We start from the raw sequence: 17,049 nt of genomic DNA, 5'->3' as shown, positions 1-17,049 counted from the left end.
TAGTTGTTTTATTGAGGTATATTTTGATGAGTTTTAATTTTATATAAATAATAATCTCAGTAAAACTGGTGTAGAACATTTCCATCACCCCAGAAAGTTCCCTTATGTTCCTTTCCAGTCAACTCCATCAGTTCACACTCTGCTTTGGAGGCAAACACTATTCTTTTCTTTCTTTCTTTTCTTTCTTTTTTTTAAAGATTTTATTTGTGAGAGAGGAAATACAAGTGGGAGGGTGGGAGAGGGAGAAGCAGGCTTCCTGCTGAGCAGGAAGTCCAACGTGGGGCTCATTCCCAGGACCCTGGGATCATGACCTGAGCCAAAGGCAGACGCTTAACAACTGAGCCACCCAGGTACCCCCCCCCTTCTTTTTTTAAGATTTTATCTTTAGAAAGAGAAAGAGAAAGAGAACATGTGTGTGCATAGGGTGGGGGAGGGAAAGAATCTCAGTCAGACTCCTCTCTCAGCATGGGGCCTGACATGGGGCTAAATCCCATGACCCCGAGATCATGACCAGAGCCAAAACCAAGCGTCAGATACTCCACTGACTGAGCCACTCAGGCACCTCACTATTCTTGTTTTCTAAAACTAGTTGAGGTTTGCCTTTTCTAGACACAAATGGAAACGTACAGTAGGTGGGGGGGGGGGAATGATTTTGTAAAATACAAAATGGAAGACTGGTAGTTCAGATCCTATTACATGAAACAGTAAGGACATAAACATTTTTAATAAAAAATTTTTCCCCCATGGGGCACCTGGGTGGCTCAGTCGTTAAGAGTCTGCCTTCAGCTCAGGTCATGATTCCTGGGTTCTAGGATCAAGCCCCACATCGGGCTCCCTGCCTGGCGGGAAGCCTGCTTCTCCCTCTCCCTCTCACTGTCTGTCTGTGTCAAATAAATAAATGAAATCTTTAAAAAAAAATTTCCCCCTAAGCCATAGAGAGTGGCTCATTCCAACAGAATTTTAGTAGCAGATCTTTGCGAAAGGGGAATCTGAGTGAATGCTCTGTGTACCTAATCCCAGGTACCACACTTAGAATTTCCCTTTAATCTTTTCTCACCATGGGAAAGTAAAACAGGCTTCAGCTCCATTAAGGAAATGTAGGTATTGTCCTGGAAATTTTTATTGGTCTTTAGAACTATTAATCATTTTCTAAAAACCAGTGTCTTCTCCTGTATTTTCATTGTTTCTGCCAAAGGGGATTGTGGGCTTTAAGGATCTGAGCCACTTTTCTCTGGTGTTTGTAACACTGTGCTGCTTACCCTAATTTAATTAGGTCCTGGGCCCAAGCCAGAAGCCTCTGCAAAGCCCCCTTCCCGACCCATGGATACCTACGACAACTTTGTACTACCGGAGTTGCCATCTGTGCCAGACACACTACCAACTGCATCTGCTGGTGCCAACACCTCAGCATCTGAGGACATTGACTTTGATGATCTGTCCCGGAGATTTGAGGAGTTGAAAAAGAAAACCTAGGTCTCTTAAACCAGGCAACCTGCAGGCTTTGAGACTGAGCTGTTTCTCCTTGTAACAATCTCCATGAAATTCTTTTTCATCTCTTAACCATCACTGAGTACATTCTTCCTCTGGGCTCTCTTCCTGCTCTAAATTCTGCTGCTTTCCAGTTCTCTACTGCTCCTAAGAGACTAATGATTAGAGACTATGAGGCCAGAGCATCGGACTCTGGGCCACTGGTTTTGTCCAGCTCCCGTGAGTGTGAGCCCAGCTTCTCCCATCACCTTCTCCCATCACAGAGAAGACTCTGGCTTCTGTGTCCCTCCACAGGGGAGTGAGAAGGTGAAAGCATTATGAGGAGAGCTGCCAAAGATGGCTGGACACAGAGAAGAATATTTCATGAAGTCTCTCAGCTCGGTGCTGAAGTTCTAGACTTAGAAACAAACCCCTCTGCACAGAGGGATTTGTGGTGAGCAAGAATCAAACAAAGCAAAGGCGTGCTATGAATGGGAGAGACTGACTCTGGACGCCACTGTAATAGTTCCCGGAAGCTGGGTCCGCTCATTGGCATAGACACTACTCCTTGCTACCGGGCACTGTCCTACCTGGATCCAGTTGCAAAGTTAATTTGGAAAGTTGAAAGCTTCTCTTAGTTCTACTGGATTCTCAGGGAGCCCTCCGTGGCCTTTTGCTTTGAGTGCTGTGTTCCCCTTTTACCAGAGGGCAGCACTGCATAAATTCCTGTTTTTCCCCATAGCATGTTCTGTTGGATTGCATTTAGTGGCAAACGAAGGACAGGTCACATACCAGGCAGAGTCACCATTCAAGGCTAAGGTGGGCTTCCAGTTGCCTTAATAGAAGTACTCAAATCTCTTGGGTAGTGAGCTGGAATGCCTACAGGATAAGAGGGATTCCTGTTTTCATTTGAAAACTTTACGATTAAGAGAACCTTTAAAAACTGATTTTGGATAAGTTTTTGGTGCCCATAAAACATGTGGCTGTGGTTGTTGACTACTTTCCTAGGTGGATGAGACTCTTTACTATTGTAACTTAACGTGTTCCTTTACCCCCTAGCTGCAGCCACCCTTCCCCGGAGGGATGGCTCTGGGATCAGAAGACAAGATGCTGGCTTCTGTGTAGTGTACATGTACACACCTGTTTCGGCCAACTTTAATGTTTTTGACTGGTTTGTATCTCATAGCTCAGTAGCTGATAATAAAGTTAAAAATTCTGTGCCCTGCTTTCTCCACTTGTTTGGTCAAGTGGGGAGGTACAAATTTGGATTTTAGTGGAGAGTATTTTAAGTAAGTGACCCATGCTGGGCATAATCCAGAGCTTACCTTTGGTTCCTTGGGTAATGTGTATGTCTGAAGCAGCAGCGAGTCCATTTCTAGTTCTGTATTTAAGCCCAGGGAACATTTTTGAGTTTGCTTGTTTAGTCCTCGGGGACAGGGCTGCCCGTTAGCCAAACCTCACACTTGTATCTTTGATTTTAATGAGCTGCAGTGAGCTCACCTCGGACTCCTACGTATTTCCCACAGCCACGCTGAAAACAGTAGTGGTGAGTGTTTCTTGCTTTTTGGCCGCAGAGCTGGATTACCCTGTATCGCTCTGGTGGTGTTAACCCCTTCCTGACGGCGGGCCGTAAACCCAAGAACCTGCTGCCAAGGAGAGTTTGACTCCTCAGTGACTACAAGATTAACAATGTATTAAACCAGTAATTTCCTGAACTATACCCTACAAAGGTAGGGAGAGGGAGAAGTGAGCTCTCCACTTTGCAGGGAGCCAGACGGGCTCAATCCCAGGACCCTGGGATCATGACTTGAGCTCAAGGCAGACACTTAACCGACCGAGCCACCCAGGCGCCCAAGACAGTCCATCTTTTAAAGCCGCAGTGTTCCTGCCCGCTGCTGTCATGGCTGTTTGCTCACGTGTTCTGGGGCCGCTGGATTCCTAGTAAACTGGCGAGTTTCTGTAGCACTATCTCTATCAGTCCATCTTCTTTCAAAGTTGTCTCCTACACAAAAGGAGAAAAGTGAGGGAATTAAAATTGATGCCATTGTTGAGAGGGAAAATGGACCAAAAGATTTAAAAACTAGGATTAATGGTAAACATACTGTTCCTGTAATGATCTACTGTCAGGCACTGGAGTGTTTCTGCTACTTCACAGTTGAGGAACAGCTATTTATAAGACAGTGGATGTCCTATAAACTGGGCGTTCTGTTAAAATGGTTGCCCAAGCTATGGAGATTCATGAAGGGACTGAGCTGATTCTGTGCATTAGGTCAGTCTATGATCTTAGGAGCAGCAGCAGTTGAGTTTTTCTAATGATAAAATCATGACAAGTTTATATTTCACTTACCAAGTCAGTGTTACCTTCCTACCTTAAGGGATTTTCTTTCGTTACCAAAGGCCATGAGAATCACCGAAACAAAAAGGTTAATGATCACAAGTAGCATCAGGAACACACTGGTGAGAATCAGAAAGGATCCCAGGATTGGGTCTAAAGCAATAACCTGGAAAGGGACAATAAAATGTTTTGATTTTAAACACTGACAGTTTAACTTATATTTTTAAAGTAGAAGTTATATACTAATGTCTGGGATATATTCACATAAAATATTTGGTAGACAGTAGGGAGAGAAGCAAATAAAAAGGAAAATGCTTTTGAGTGGACAGAAGAATATGAATGACAGACTTAATGGGTATAAAAATAATTGACATAAGGGCTTTCACCAGAAAACAGGTAAGTCCCAGTAGAATTATAAGTGATTCAAAGCCCATGTGAGTTTTGACAGCTCTGGAAAATATATCTAAACACGGAAGCTTGAAAGAGTAGCAAAAGCACATTGAAAGAATAACATCAGAAATCATAAAAACTGTCTCTGCCATTCTAAGACCTCTATAAACAAAGGAGCATTCCAATAAAATTTAAGAAGTTAACCATAAAAAACTTTTTTTTTCTTTTTTTTGGGGGGGGTGTTATATTTTAAAAGTAAGTACTGAGTTTTGCCATTCTTTTCAGCGTGACGTGATCATTCTCAAATACAGGGACTACGGTGGTTTCTGTAAGAGTATTTTAGTTTATGTGTTCATTTTAACAAATGCCTATTTTCCCTTGGTATTGGCTTATTCACTGTTGCCACTAGGGTACTATTAAAAACAAATCAACAACAACAACATAAAAAACAGTCCCAACAACTTAAGAGGATGAATGTTTACAATAAATATCACTGTGATGGACATCTGTATGACCAGATACTGCTTAATTATAGCTACTCTAGGTCAACCAGACAACTTTCACCATCTTTGTGATAACAAAACTTTTCCCAGTAAGTATACTCCATTTTCCCTTCACATTGTATTATTAGAGAAGGCTTTTTTTTTTTTTTAAAGACAAAAAGGAGGTGTTAGCAAAAGCTCATTGTTTTATTACTTCCTTAAGTGTCTTCGTATATAAAGTGTTCCATGGGTGAAGGTTTCATTCCCCAGTTGAACCCAGAACCATAACAGGTCTTTCTCGGATCTTAGGTGAGAACTTCCCACATTAGGAACTATGTTAAGAAACTATGTAAACTTGGGGCGCCCGGGTGGCTCAGTGGGTTAAAGCCCCTGCCTTCGGCTCGGGTCATGATCCCAGGGTCCTGGGATCGAGCCCCACATCGGGCTCTCTGCTTGGCGGGGAGCCTGCTTCCTCCTCTCTCTGTCTCTGCCTGCCTCTCTGCCTACTTGTCTGTCAAATAAGTAAATAAAATCTTTAAAAAAAAAAAAAAAAACTATGTAAACTTGCCCATTTGAGTTCTAGATTTTCAGAAGGTTAAACTTCATGGAGATCTCTACAATTTCACTAATGTAAATTATAGTTTTTCTGTCTTGATCAAATCTATATATGCTAGGGCTCCAAATCCTGATCTGGGTTTCCTATTTTTTTTATATAGGATAGGGATTTGTGTTGGGAGTTCTTGGGGGAGAATAACGAACAGAAATATTGTGGCTCTTGTTCTGGAATTGTACCTCCCTAATTTTTTTAGAAGGCACTTTCATTATATACTTCAAAGGGCTACTGAGAAAGAAGCAGCAAATATTAATCTGGCTAGGTGACGAGAACATAAATTCAGGCCCAGCGTCCTGGCAATAAGATTAAGAAGTGAAGAGATTGGAATTCGGTGCTTGAAAAAGGGACCTATCTCTGAAAGTAATAGCCCAACGTTGAATGCATAGGTAGCACCACAGAATGGGAAGGCAGAGGATCTACACTCTCCTTTTCCAGTGTGCAGTGGCACAGAAGGGGCGGCTATTGTAAGCAATTCTTTCCCTGTAGACAAAATAGAATCCTGCAGGGAAGCCAGGATGGGGGTTTTTACCTCCTCTGGATGAGAGAGTCCCAGTAGGAGGCCAACAACAGTCACTGCTGAGCTGAAGAAAGTTCGGTAGTCAGAGATGCTCCAACCAAACAGCAGGTTAAACTGAAAAGGAGAAAGACTAATCAGAGGACAGACAGCAGTAGGGCTGATGTCAGTTCTTTCCCTTCTGGCTTCATAAGGAGCCAACACAGGACCAAAGGGGATGGAAATCATAGAAGTGCCTTAGTGGCCATTCAAAATCACAATGCCTTAAAATTATTTTATAGTTAAATAGCATGTTCATATCGATTTATTTGGCCTTCACATCACGCTGTGAGTAAATCTGAGGAGAGGAGACCGATGTCTGATTTTAAGCCATACTCCTGGTGAAGTGTGGAACTACAACTAAAAACCAGTTTTCATACTCTCTTTTTTTCCAAAATTCATTGCCACCTTGAACTGATGGTTTGCCATATGGTGCTTTCTTGGAAAGCAATGTGATTCCAAGGCCACAGCTTTGGGGAATGAGGGCTTACAGCAGTGGCACAGCCTGTGAGCAGGATCAGGATGACCAGCAAGAAGCCCACCACCTCGTCCCAGGCTTTGCCCAGTGTCCTCCCGATGACCTGCAGCCTGAGGTTATGGTGCCACAGGTTCCAAAGCTGAATAGCTGCCAACAGGACCAGGAAGCCCATGAGGTGAACGATGGCTGAGTTTACTTTCACTGCCCCATAGAAGCTGATGAACCTGTGCCAAGGAAGGGTGACAGTTAACCGCTGCAGTGCATGCCATCCGTTTCTCCACTGCTTCCCCTGCTCGAGTGCAGCAGCTCTGACAGTCCTATTAGGTCAAATACTTGATGCAAGAACTCTCCAGCGTGGCCTCCAGTACTTGTGGATGTGAGAGCACTGGCAAAGGGCCATGTATTTGCTTGGGAGAGCTGAAGAAATCCTGAAATAAAACCTCTAGCAGATTATTCCAGACTCCTGCCGCCAATCCAGGCCAGCCTCCTCCACTGCTGTGGTTTGAGTTAAACCCCTCCTCTCAAAAGGAGAGGAGTTAGCCTAATGAGATGTGTCATTATGCTACTCTGTTTTCTGTAGCACTCTAATCCTGTATTCTCTGGGGGGTGATTGATCTAATAGGTTTAACAGTGCTGAAAGTAGAAAGATGATTGATAAGGACACCCCAGTGGCTGAGTCGGTTAAGCTTCTGTCTGCCTGCAGCTCAGGTCATGATCCCAGAGTCCTGGGCTGGAGTTCCACATCATGCTCCTTGCTCAACAGGGAGCCTGCTTCTGCCTGCCACTCCCGTGCTTATGCTTGACAAAATCTTAAAAGAAAGAGATGACTGATAAACTAGAAGGGAGGAGTGTTGTGTGAGAAACATATTCATAATCTCGTGTTGCAGCAACTAGGTTACTTGGAAAGACTCCCATAGATAGAGCAAGTTGGCTCTTGATCACAACTATTTTTAGTGTCTAAGACCTAGACAGTGCCATGCGGCAAGATGGACCTCAACTGTCAACACCATATAAATTCTGTCCCTGCAAAAATGGCCCTCTAAGGATGACCTGGGATATTTTCTCATTACACAGATCAGCAGTCCACACTGTTGGCCACTAAAAAAGTAAAGCACCACGTGGCAATATGTGGTCTGGGAAATAGATGCTTTTCCCCATGGGAAAGACCACAGAAGGTGTCCAAAGGGGCACCAGAACATCTCTTCAGCATGGATAAGCTAATGGATGGACATCTCTACCCAGAAAACAACCCCCTTTGGTTTAAAAAAAAAAAAAATGCACTGGGTTGTTTTATTTAAAGGGTGATCATTTGTCATGCCTCAGGCTTTATTCTTTGGCCAGGGTGCAAAATGTGACTAATTCTAGGTCCTTGCTATATGGAATTTAAATGCATTACCTTTGACAAACACTTACCTAAGTATTATGAAGGCAGAGAGCTTTCCAATGTGATGAGCAGTATACGGTTACTTGTTGTTTTCTCAGCTGTGGACATTGGTCTGAGTTCTGTATTTAACTCTGGTATTATACAAACATAGGTCTGATAGAGCAGCGGAAGAGGAAGGGGAGTCTGAAAGAAACTTGTGTGCAATCGGGAAACTTTAGACATTGAACAGGAACAGCCTGTGCTCCTCAGGCTCTGTCTTACCTGTCCCGGTCATAGTGGTATTGCGCCATGTTTTTCTTATGCAGAGAAGTACGCTTCATGTAAAGACCCAGGAGGACAAAGCTAATGAGGATTATGCTCACGTCCAGAATGTTTCTTTTCCTAGAGAAGAACCTCCACCTCTGTTGTTTCAGCCGATGACCCTAAAAGGAGACACACAGTCACTATTGCCTGCCTTGAGGATTAGCCAGGTCTTTCCCTAATGAAGCATTTTAACCCTGGCAAGACACTAAGCTGGGCCCTTGTCAGATCCAACTTGAACACGATGGGTTACGGTCTTGGTGCTGCTCTGTAGTCACTCAGAGCTGCTGCTTATAGAAAAGCTGGCTTTCTCTAACCTGCATTGGATACACATTATTTCATTCCTGTTGCTTAAATTTAAAATGGTTTTCAAATTAGTTATCAAGCCTGAAAGTAAGATGTGTTGTCTAAGATGGATTCTGTCTTAAGATGGATTCAAGTCCACTACTTGTACTTTTGAGTACTTGCTCTGTTCATCAGATTTTCAATTCTTGCTGTTAGCTTATAGAGGGATAATACAACGTACAAAAAATAATATTCTTTTTTTTAAGATTTTATTTATTTGATAGAGATCACAAGTAGGCAGAGAGGGGGAGAGAGGAGGAAGCAGGCTCCTGGCTGAGCAGAGAACCCGATGGGCTCGATCCCAGGATCCTGAGATCATGCCCTGAGCCGAAGGCAGAGGCTTAACCCACTGGGCCAACCAGGCGCCCCAAAAATAATATTCTTTTTACAGAGTTAATTCCTTCACTCTTGAAAACTTAAAAAGCTACTTCGTGGAAAGCCAGTCAGCCTTTAGCTGAATTCAGGCTCTGGAAGGGACCAAAGTCATAGCCATAATTCTTGTAATAACTCATTGTGGTGCTCCCTTGATAACACTGGAAACCTTGAGAATTTCTCACCTGTACAAAGGCATAGTAACAGACTAGTAGGTAATAGATAACTTGCGAGATGAAAGACCAGGCAAAGTCCTTCTTTGATGCCTGAAGGGAAGTTAAAGTGTCCAGCCTCAGTGAGGGGAAGAACGCACCTGAAAACAACAAAGAACACCTAGAGTCAGGAGTCTTCAAAACTTACGCCCTCTTCCTTTCAAACCCTTTAAAATCAGTGCAACTATTGCTGGATTATCTTTTTTTTTTTTTTTTCCTTTAGATTTTGAGAGAGGTGCGGGGGTGGGCAGAGGGAGAGGGAGATAATCCCAAGCAGAATCTGCTGAGCCTGGAGCCTGATGTGAGGCACAATCTCCCAACCCTGAGATCATGACCTGAGCCCAAACCAAGAGCCACACAGTTAACCAACTGAGTCACCCAGGTGCCCCACCGGATTATCTATTCCAAATGTTCTCGAACCTCTACACTTCGCTTGGTATTTCCTCTAGATCTGTCAGGGATATTAACTCAGATCACACATGCATAACTACTGGAGAAATGCACTGTTTGCACCAGTCAGTAGAAGGGGAAGATATACTCGTGATCCCACCTTGAGGGCACAGTCTGTGACTTCACAGCTGTTAACAGGTGTTGCTCTGGTCGAGCGAGAACAGGTGCAGAGATGCACGGACTCTTTGTACCCCCTCTCCATATAAGGTTTGGTAGAGAGCGGACGACTGCAATGTGAAGTGTGGGGAGGATGGAATTTAAAGCTATTTAAAATACATTTTGAGAAATTAGTATGATAGTGCTTTGAGCCATTTCAAATGTAGTTACTTTCTAAAAGTAAATTTATGTAAAGCCCTAATACCCGATGAATACTCACAGTATCCTGGGAACACTCACACATTTAGAGAAGGATAGACTAAAAAGCCTCAGATTCTACCTAGAAGGACAGTGAGGTGGTTGCTTCTAAAATCATGAAAGGTCTTGTGAATTTAAACTTTCATAAAGCCCCAAAATACTAGAATTAAGATGTACCCCTTGTAGTATAAAGTACATTTAAGAATAAAAGGAATTCCTACTTCATATTGTTCTATCTTAAGACTGGGACTTTCCCATGTTTACTTCAGCCCTATTTGGAGTTGGTGTGTGTGTTGGGGGAGGGGCTTGGTACTTCCTAACAATAAAAAACCCTATGAAGACCCATAGGAAGCCTTCACACTTCATTTAGAACAAGTGTAGAAGTCTAAGTATAAAACTCCTGATCAGAAGTGACACCTGGGGGCACCTGGGTGGCTCAGTGGGTTAAAGCTTCTGCTCAGGTCATGATCTCAAGGTCCTGGGATCGAGTCCCACACTGGGCTCACTGCTCAGTGGGGAACCTGCTTCCTCCTCTCTGCCTACTTGTGATCTCTCTCTCTCTCTGTCCAATAAATAAATAAATAAAATCTTTTAAAAAAAAAGTAACACCTGGTGGTAAATGGAAGGATACTAGTGGGCAGATTCTGGGAACAGAATAAAGAGGAAGTTTGTTCAGGGCAGACTTCCTGTTAGAGGTAGGAGAACTGAATACATGAGTGTCTCTCTAATCTCATAAAATGCCACTATAATGATAGTGACAGGATTAAAAAAAAAACCTGAAGGAAAAGGAGCGTAGATGATGGCAACAAACTCTTGGAAGCCAGTAAACAGAAGAATGACACCGATAACAGATTCAAGAAAGGGAAAGGCAAAGTCAGCTGTGTAGAAAACCCAGAAGCAAGCCCAGAAAGGCTGGAAAATTGCTGGCATTAGATACTCCTGAAGGTAAGGTCAGATGAAACTGGAAATAGAATTCATCCCAAGTCTGAACATAAGCAGTTAGATCCCAGACTTCCTCCCTCACCATTCACAACTAGGTATTTGCTACTCATCGTGCCTTCCACCACTAAAACTAAAGGTTTATTTCCTATTGTTGAACTAGAGAGAATCCCAAATCAGGGACAATAGGTCTATTTGCAAGTAGTGGTCTATTGGGAAAGAATTAAGAGAAAGTTTTTAATTTTATTTTGAGAGCGAAGAGAGAGACAAAGTGTGCTCATGAACAGAGGAGGGGCAGAGGGAGAGAGAGAATCCTAAGCAGGCTCCAAGCTCAGTGCAAAGGCCAACTTGGGGATCTATCTTTGACCCTGAGATTATGACCTGAGCTGAAATCAAGAGTCAGACACTTAACCAACTGAGCCACCCAGGCACCTTTAAGAGAAAGTTTATACTGCATGGCGATGCCTCCCAGTCCCTTTTCTCAACAGTCTCAGACAAGTCCACAAGGCTGACATCCTCAAAGCAGGGGTTTGGAGGGTCCTTGTATGTGAAACTGCCAGAAAGACATTAGAAACAGCTGACAAGCTTTTTCTATGAACAGAGAGCTTCTAACTAGCATTTACTTGCTTTTTACTATCTCTGTCTTCAATATGATAAAACAGCCACATATTGAACCTCAACACTGACAACTGGAAACCAAAACAAAAAAAGAAGTTCAGAGGCATTAGAGAAAGTGAAAGAGCAGAAAAAAAACAACAAAGCCTGTAACATCCTCAGAGAGTTGAGAGGATACCATGTCCATAAAAGAACAGGACACTATGAAAAAAATATTGAGGACAAACACAATTCTTGAAAATTAAATTATCAAGATGAATACTTCAACTTCCAAACCACTTGTTAAATTTATCTCCCAGAAACTAGAAGAAAAAGATGGAAAAGCAAAAAAAAAAAAAAAAAAAAAAAAAAAAAAAGAAAAAAGAAAAGGATCAGTCTAGGCATCCCAATGTCAAAATGCCAGGAATACTAGAAAAAGAGAACAAAGAAAACAAAGAAAAAATTGATAGAAATCTGTGAGAAAATTTCTCAGAACCTAAGGACACATTTCCAGGTTAAAGGACTCACCAGGAAGAGAAAGAAAATTCTAAAAACTTTTGGGAATTGGGGGCATCATACATTTTTAAAAAATTTATTTATTTGAAAAAGAGAGCACAAGCAGGCAGAGTGGCAGGTAGATGAAAGAGGAGAAGCAGGCTCCCCAGCAGGGCTTGATCCCAGGACCCCAAGATCGTGACCTGAGCCAAAGGCAGACCTTTAACCCATTGAGCCACCCAGATGTCCCCATCATCATACTTCTTAACAACATGAGAAGCTAGAAGGCAATGGAGCTATACTTTTCAAAATTCCGTAAAAACAACTGTATCCAGAATAATGAGCAATCTCGTGTGATGGCAGAGTAAGAATAGTTTTGGACCTGGAAGTCTTCAAAAAATTTACTTCTTTTGCACCCTTGCAGTAATTTCCCAGAGGATATGCTCCAGCAAAATGAGGAAGTAAACCCAGAGAGGAAAACATGGGATCCAGGAGAAAGAAGATCCAACAGAGGGGAGAGGTCAAGATCATCCCCAGAATGATACTGTAGGGAGAATCCAGGATGAGCGTTGCACGGCAGACCCAGAGAATAACCAATCTGAACTGTACCGAAAGGGTGGAGGGCCCCAGAGAGGCCCTTTTATCTTTGAAAAGATAAAATAATAGGTTGCTTGATACTTTTTGAACAGAAAGAGATTTTTACTTCAGGAGGAGTTTGGAGGTGAATCAATCATAGATTCATGCAAAACCAACCAAATGGAATAAAAAAAAGAAATAATTATAAACTCTAAGGAAAATGTTGTAGAAGAAAATAAACTATAATATAATTACATGGCTCATCTTTGAGAAATCATTTAGATAATCACAATAATGGAAATAAATATTAAACTGACCATAAATTATTACTGTATTTGGAGAACATGGAAAGAGAAAAGTGTGTGTGTGTGTGTGTGTGTTGTGTATGAGTATAAGAAAGTTAAATGCTCAGCATCATAGGAAGAAATAGTACCTAAAACTGAAAATGCATGAAATAAGTAATAAGCATGTTAGTTGTTAAATTTCAAAGAACCGGGGTGCCTGGGTGACTCAGTCAGTTAGGCATCTGCCTTTGGCTCAGATCATGATCCCACGATCCTGGAATCAAGCCCCGCATCCGGCTCCCTGCTCAGCAGGAAGCCTGCTTCTCTCTTTCCCACTCCCCCTGCTTGTGTTCCCTCTCTCGCTGTGTCTCTCTCTGTCAAATAAATAAATGAAATCTTTAAAAAACCTTTTTTTCCAAAGAACCAGTTAAAAAAAAGCAGATGGTAGCCTTCTCTGGGAAAGAGGAATGAGGTGAGGAGGAAGAAAGGACTGCTCATTTTTGCCTTGAATTACTTGACTTTTAAAATTATGTATAATAACTTTAACTAAAATACTGTCTTTTAATGGTACAAAATAAAGAAACTGAGCTTTCTCCTGAGATACCCAGGTCAGGACAGAAGAGACCTCTGTACCTGCATTGTTGGACTCCAAAATCAGAGTCACTACACAGAATAGGTTCACGTTAGCATTGAAGACCACAAATTCCACAAAGAGGCTTTTGGTGCAATGGTCAAGCCAGTGGCTCTGTTCAAGATGCTGCAGAACTCTGGGAAAACAGAACGACAGGGTCAGCTTCTTTCTCCATTCAATCCCGCAAAGGAGAAAAATGGCCTGGCATTTCCAATATCACGTACCAGTTGCAAAGCTACATTCCCAAATATCGTTTGCCTACAGAGAACTATTACTAATCCCCAAACTTTCACTAGTATTAGTTCACACAGATAGAAATTGAGAGGTCTATAAAGATGAAAGTTTTCATAAGAGCATTCACATCAGGTTTAAATGTTCAAGAGAACGGATTTGGTGTTTAACACCTAGGGTAGAATTATTTTATGTCAGCTACCGCTATTACTCTACGACTTCTAAATGTTAAATGCTTCTCTTTATTTTTTAAGATTTTACTGATTTGAGAGTGCGAGAAAGCACAAGCCGGGGTTGCTGCCGAGGGAGAGGGAGAAGCAGACTTCCCGTGTTTTTGAGTAAATTCTTGCTGTAAACTTAAACAAAGAGGTAATTTAAGCCTTTGCATATATAATAAAAATTCTTATCACATACACATACAAAAACACTCTAAAGTCTCTGGAAATTTGACTGTGAATATTTGCATTGATTATGGCTCATGAAAGGCAATGCTTCCTCTTAAATTTGAAGATTATAGTTTGCCTAAACTAGGGATACCAGAATTGAGATTGGAAGGTGTTTTCCCAGATGACAAAAAAAAAAAAAAATGAGTTTGGGCAAATTGCCAAACCAAAACATATCTGTAGTTTGAGGTTGAATAAAGAATTTTTAAACTAAAAGTTACATTTCCTTAAAAGTCTAAGAAGTGTCCACAAGGGGGACGCCCGGGTGGCTCAGTCAGTTAAACGTCTGCCTTTGGCTCAGGTCATTATCCCAGGGTCCTGGGATCGAGTCCCACGCTGGGCTCCTTTCTCTCTCTGCCTGCCTCTCCCATTGCTTGTGCTTGCACTGTCTCTCTGACAAATAAATAAATAAATAAAATCTTGGGGCGGGGGGGTCAGATTTCTCTTAAAAAAAAAAAAAAGAAAGAAAAGAAGTGTCTACAAGTGTCACAGACAACTGAGCACCATTATGGCAGCAGTAACTGTCCTAAGAAGGGACGTGTCCTGGTTCTCCTGTCCAGGGCTTAGGCTTCCTCACCTGATAGCAGTACGGGAGCTTCTTTCAAGTCTCACAACATACCCTCCTCCTGAGTAAGTGGCAAATTCCCCTTGGACAGGACAGCCCCCCGCTATCTCTTGATTCTGATAATGCCAAATGCTCTCTGATTTTGTGACGTTTGTATCAGGTGGGCCCCAGTTTACTCCATAGTTCTCTGTATCCTCCTGATCTTGGGGAGATGGCTTCGCTTGTTCTTGGGGAGACACTCCAGTTGGAAGGAGTACGGCACTAGGAATGCGAATCTGACGAAGCAGAACATTGCCCAGAAGAAAGGAGTTCCCATCAGCAATAAATCCTAACAAAAAGAGTACAAGAAACCATTTTCACAACTGCCTTATTAAGTTAGTAACAGAAAATGCACACTTTCACCACTATTTTAAAAAACATATTTGGACTTTCTAGTTAATGCAACCAGGCAAGAAAATGAAATAAGCAAAAAATAAGGAAGTGAAATGGTCATCATTTGTAAAGGACACATAGGTGATCTAGATGAATCAGGAGAATCAACTGAAAGGCATCAGCAGGACAGTGAAATAGGAGGTGGCCTGCTTGTATCTCCTCTCAGCAACAGTAATCCACAGATGAAAGTGCCTTTGCGGGAGCCTTGGGATCCAAAGGTAGAGAACTGTGAAACCCCAGTGGAGTCCAAGACTGACAAAGTCCATTCTGAGAAGGCACGTCCATGCCCAGATGGCAGACTCACCACCTGTGGTCCTGATAACAGACCGAGAAACAGTTCTGCCCCTGTGGACTTGGCTACAGCACCATACACCAAGGGACCCAGGAGTCACTTCTGCCTGTGTCTCAGATAACAGGCCTTTAGACCTTAGTTCTGAGTGCCAGTCCCTCTCAGCCACAGTCCAAAAGTCCCTGGAGGCAAGCTCACCAAACTCGGTCTGTCTGTAGATCCTGCAATGGCCTTTAACTGGACTCCAGCCCCTCCTGGCTACGGTCCATGAGCAGTCCTGCTAGTCCAGAGACCAGCTGGGAGACACACCTGTCAATGTGACTGGAGATAAGCCTACCACCCTGGTCTGACTTCAGATCCTGAAACTTCTAACTTGCCTCCAGGCCATTCCCGCCATGGTCAGGGAGCAATCCTGGTGGGGGACACACTCATCCATCCCTCCAGAACCAGGTCTGTAGATACTGGTCCTGGCTATGGATCCTGAACAGCCTGGGGACTCCATTCCTGTCCCTCTCAGCCGCAGTCCAGGGCCCATCCTGCCTGCCCAGGGACCCACCCAGCGACCCAGCAGGAGCCCTCCCAGAAATCCGGGGGGAGCCACACTCATTCTTGCATCTGGTAACAGGCCTGTTCTACTCCAACCCTTGTCCCGGTGCCAGCCCTACTGAACAAGGTTCTGCAGTCAGTCCTGTCCACCCAGAGAGCAGACCAGATCCACACCTATCCGAGCCCCTGGTAACAGGCCTACAAAGTGTGGACCCCACTGTGGATGTAACCACAGCCACATGACCTAACTCCATCCCTGATCATCTTAGATTTTGGAAGTAACTCATCAGCCTGGGGAACTGACAGAAGAAGGTTTTTACTTGCCAAAATTGGTCTGTAAAGACTAGAAAAGGTGTTTACTCCTTCAAATGCATGAACACCAATCCAAGACTATATAGATCACAGAGAATCAGGATCAGACAAACATGACACCATCAAAGGAAACTCCTCAAGTTCCACTAAATGACTCCAAAGATACAGAGGTCTGCGAACTGCCTCAGAAATCAAAATAATCTTCTTAAACTCAGTGAAAAGCATGAGAACACAAATAAATGAAGTCAGGGAAACAATGCAGGGACAAAATGGTAATTTTAACAAATAGAAACCATAAAAAAGAACTAAAGAGAAATTCTGGAGATGAATAATTCCATGGTAGAACTGAAAAATTCAATACAAAGCTTCAACAGTAGACTTGATCATGCAGAAGAAATAATCCGTGAACTTGAGGAGAGGTCATTTGAAGTTAGCCAGTTCAAGGAACAAAAAGAAAAATGAACGACAAAGAGTGAACAAAGCCTCTGTCACTTCTGGACACTGTCAAAAGGACAAATATACATAGCATGGAAATCTCAGAGGAGGAAGAGAGACAAAGAGGCAGAAAACTTATTTAAAGAAACAATAGTTGGGGACGCCTGGGTGGCTCAGTTGGTTAAGCAGCTGCCTTCGGCTCAGGTCATGGTCCCGGTGTCCTGGGATCGAGTCCCACATCGGGCTCCTTGCTTGGCGGGGAGCCTGCTTCTCCCTCTGCCTCTGCCTGCCATTCTGTCTGCCTGTGCTCGCTCTCTCTCCCTCTCTCTCTGACAAATAAATAAAATCTTTAAAAAAAAAAAAAAAACAATAGTTGAAAATGTCCCAAATTTTGGTAAAAATAGAAACATCTGGTACATGAAGCACAAAGGACCCCAAGTCAGATCAACCCAAAGAAGATTACTCTGAGATATTTTATTGTCTATCAAACTGTTAAAAGTCAAAGACAGAAAATTCGAAAACAGAAAGAAAAAAATAACTTT

At 42.8% G+C, this 17,049-nt stretch overlaps 2 protein-coding genes across 4 annotated transcripts in view; one reads left to right on the top strand and one right to left on the bottom strand.

The window, feature by feature from the left end:
- Positions 1–2,685, top strand: part of LOC111152987 (IST1, ESCRT-III associated factor) — a 33,596-nt gene extending 30,911 nt beyond the window's left edge. For 2 of the 3 annotated variants that reach the window (XM_022511778.1, XM_022511776.1), the window contains one exon: positions 1,274–2,685. In XM_022511778.1, the coding sequence (XP_022367486.1) occupies positions 1,274–1,473 (200 nt within the window). In that variant the 3' untranslated portion in view covers positions 1,474–2,685. The remainder of the gene's footprint in view (positions 1–1,273) is intronic. The other variant, XM_022511777.1, reaches the window with a different exon arrangement.
- A 146-nt stretch (positions 2,686–2,831) lies between these two features.
- LOC111153064 (polycystin 1 like 3, transient receptor potential channel interacting) overlaps positions 2,832–17,049 on the bottom strand; it is a 61,495-nt gene continuing 47,277 nt past the window's right edge. Inside the window, 8 exon segments of the mRNA XM_022511864.1 lie at positions 2,832–3,466; positions 3,837–3,968; positions 5,817–5,918; positions 6,332–6,542; positions 7,964–8,124; positions 8,905–9,032; positions 13,257–13,390; positions 14,506–14,821. Of these exon segments, the coding sequence (XP_022367572.1) occupies positions 3,380–3,466; positions 3,837–3,968; positions 5,817–5,918; positions 6,332–6,542; positions 7,964–8,124; positions 8,905–9,032; positions 13,257–13,390; positions 14,506–14,821 (1,271 nt within the window). The 3' untranslated portion in view covers positions 2,832–3,379.

The sequence above is a fragment of the Enhydra lutris genome, unplaced genomic scaffold, assembly GCF_002288905.1.
Source record: "Enhydra lutris kenyoni isolate GAN:26980312 unplaced genomic scaffold, ASM228890v2 scaffoldscaffold30, whole genome shotgun sequence".
NCBI classification, from domain to species: Eukaryota; Metazoa; Chordata; class Mammalia; order Carnivora; family Mustelidae; genus Enhydra; species Enhydra lutris.
Note: the sequence above shows the minus strand (reverse complement) of the source record. Positions and strands in the feature narration are given on the sequence as shown.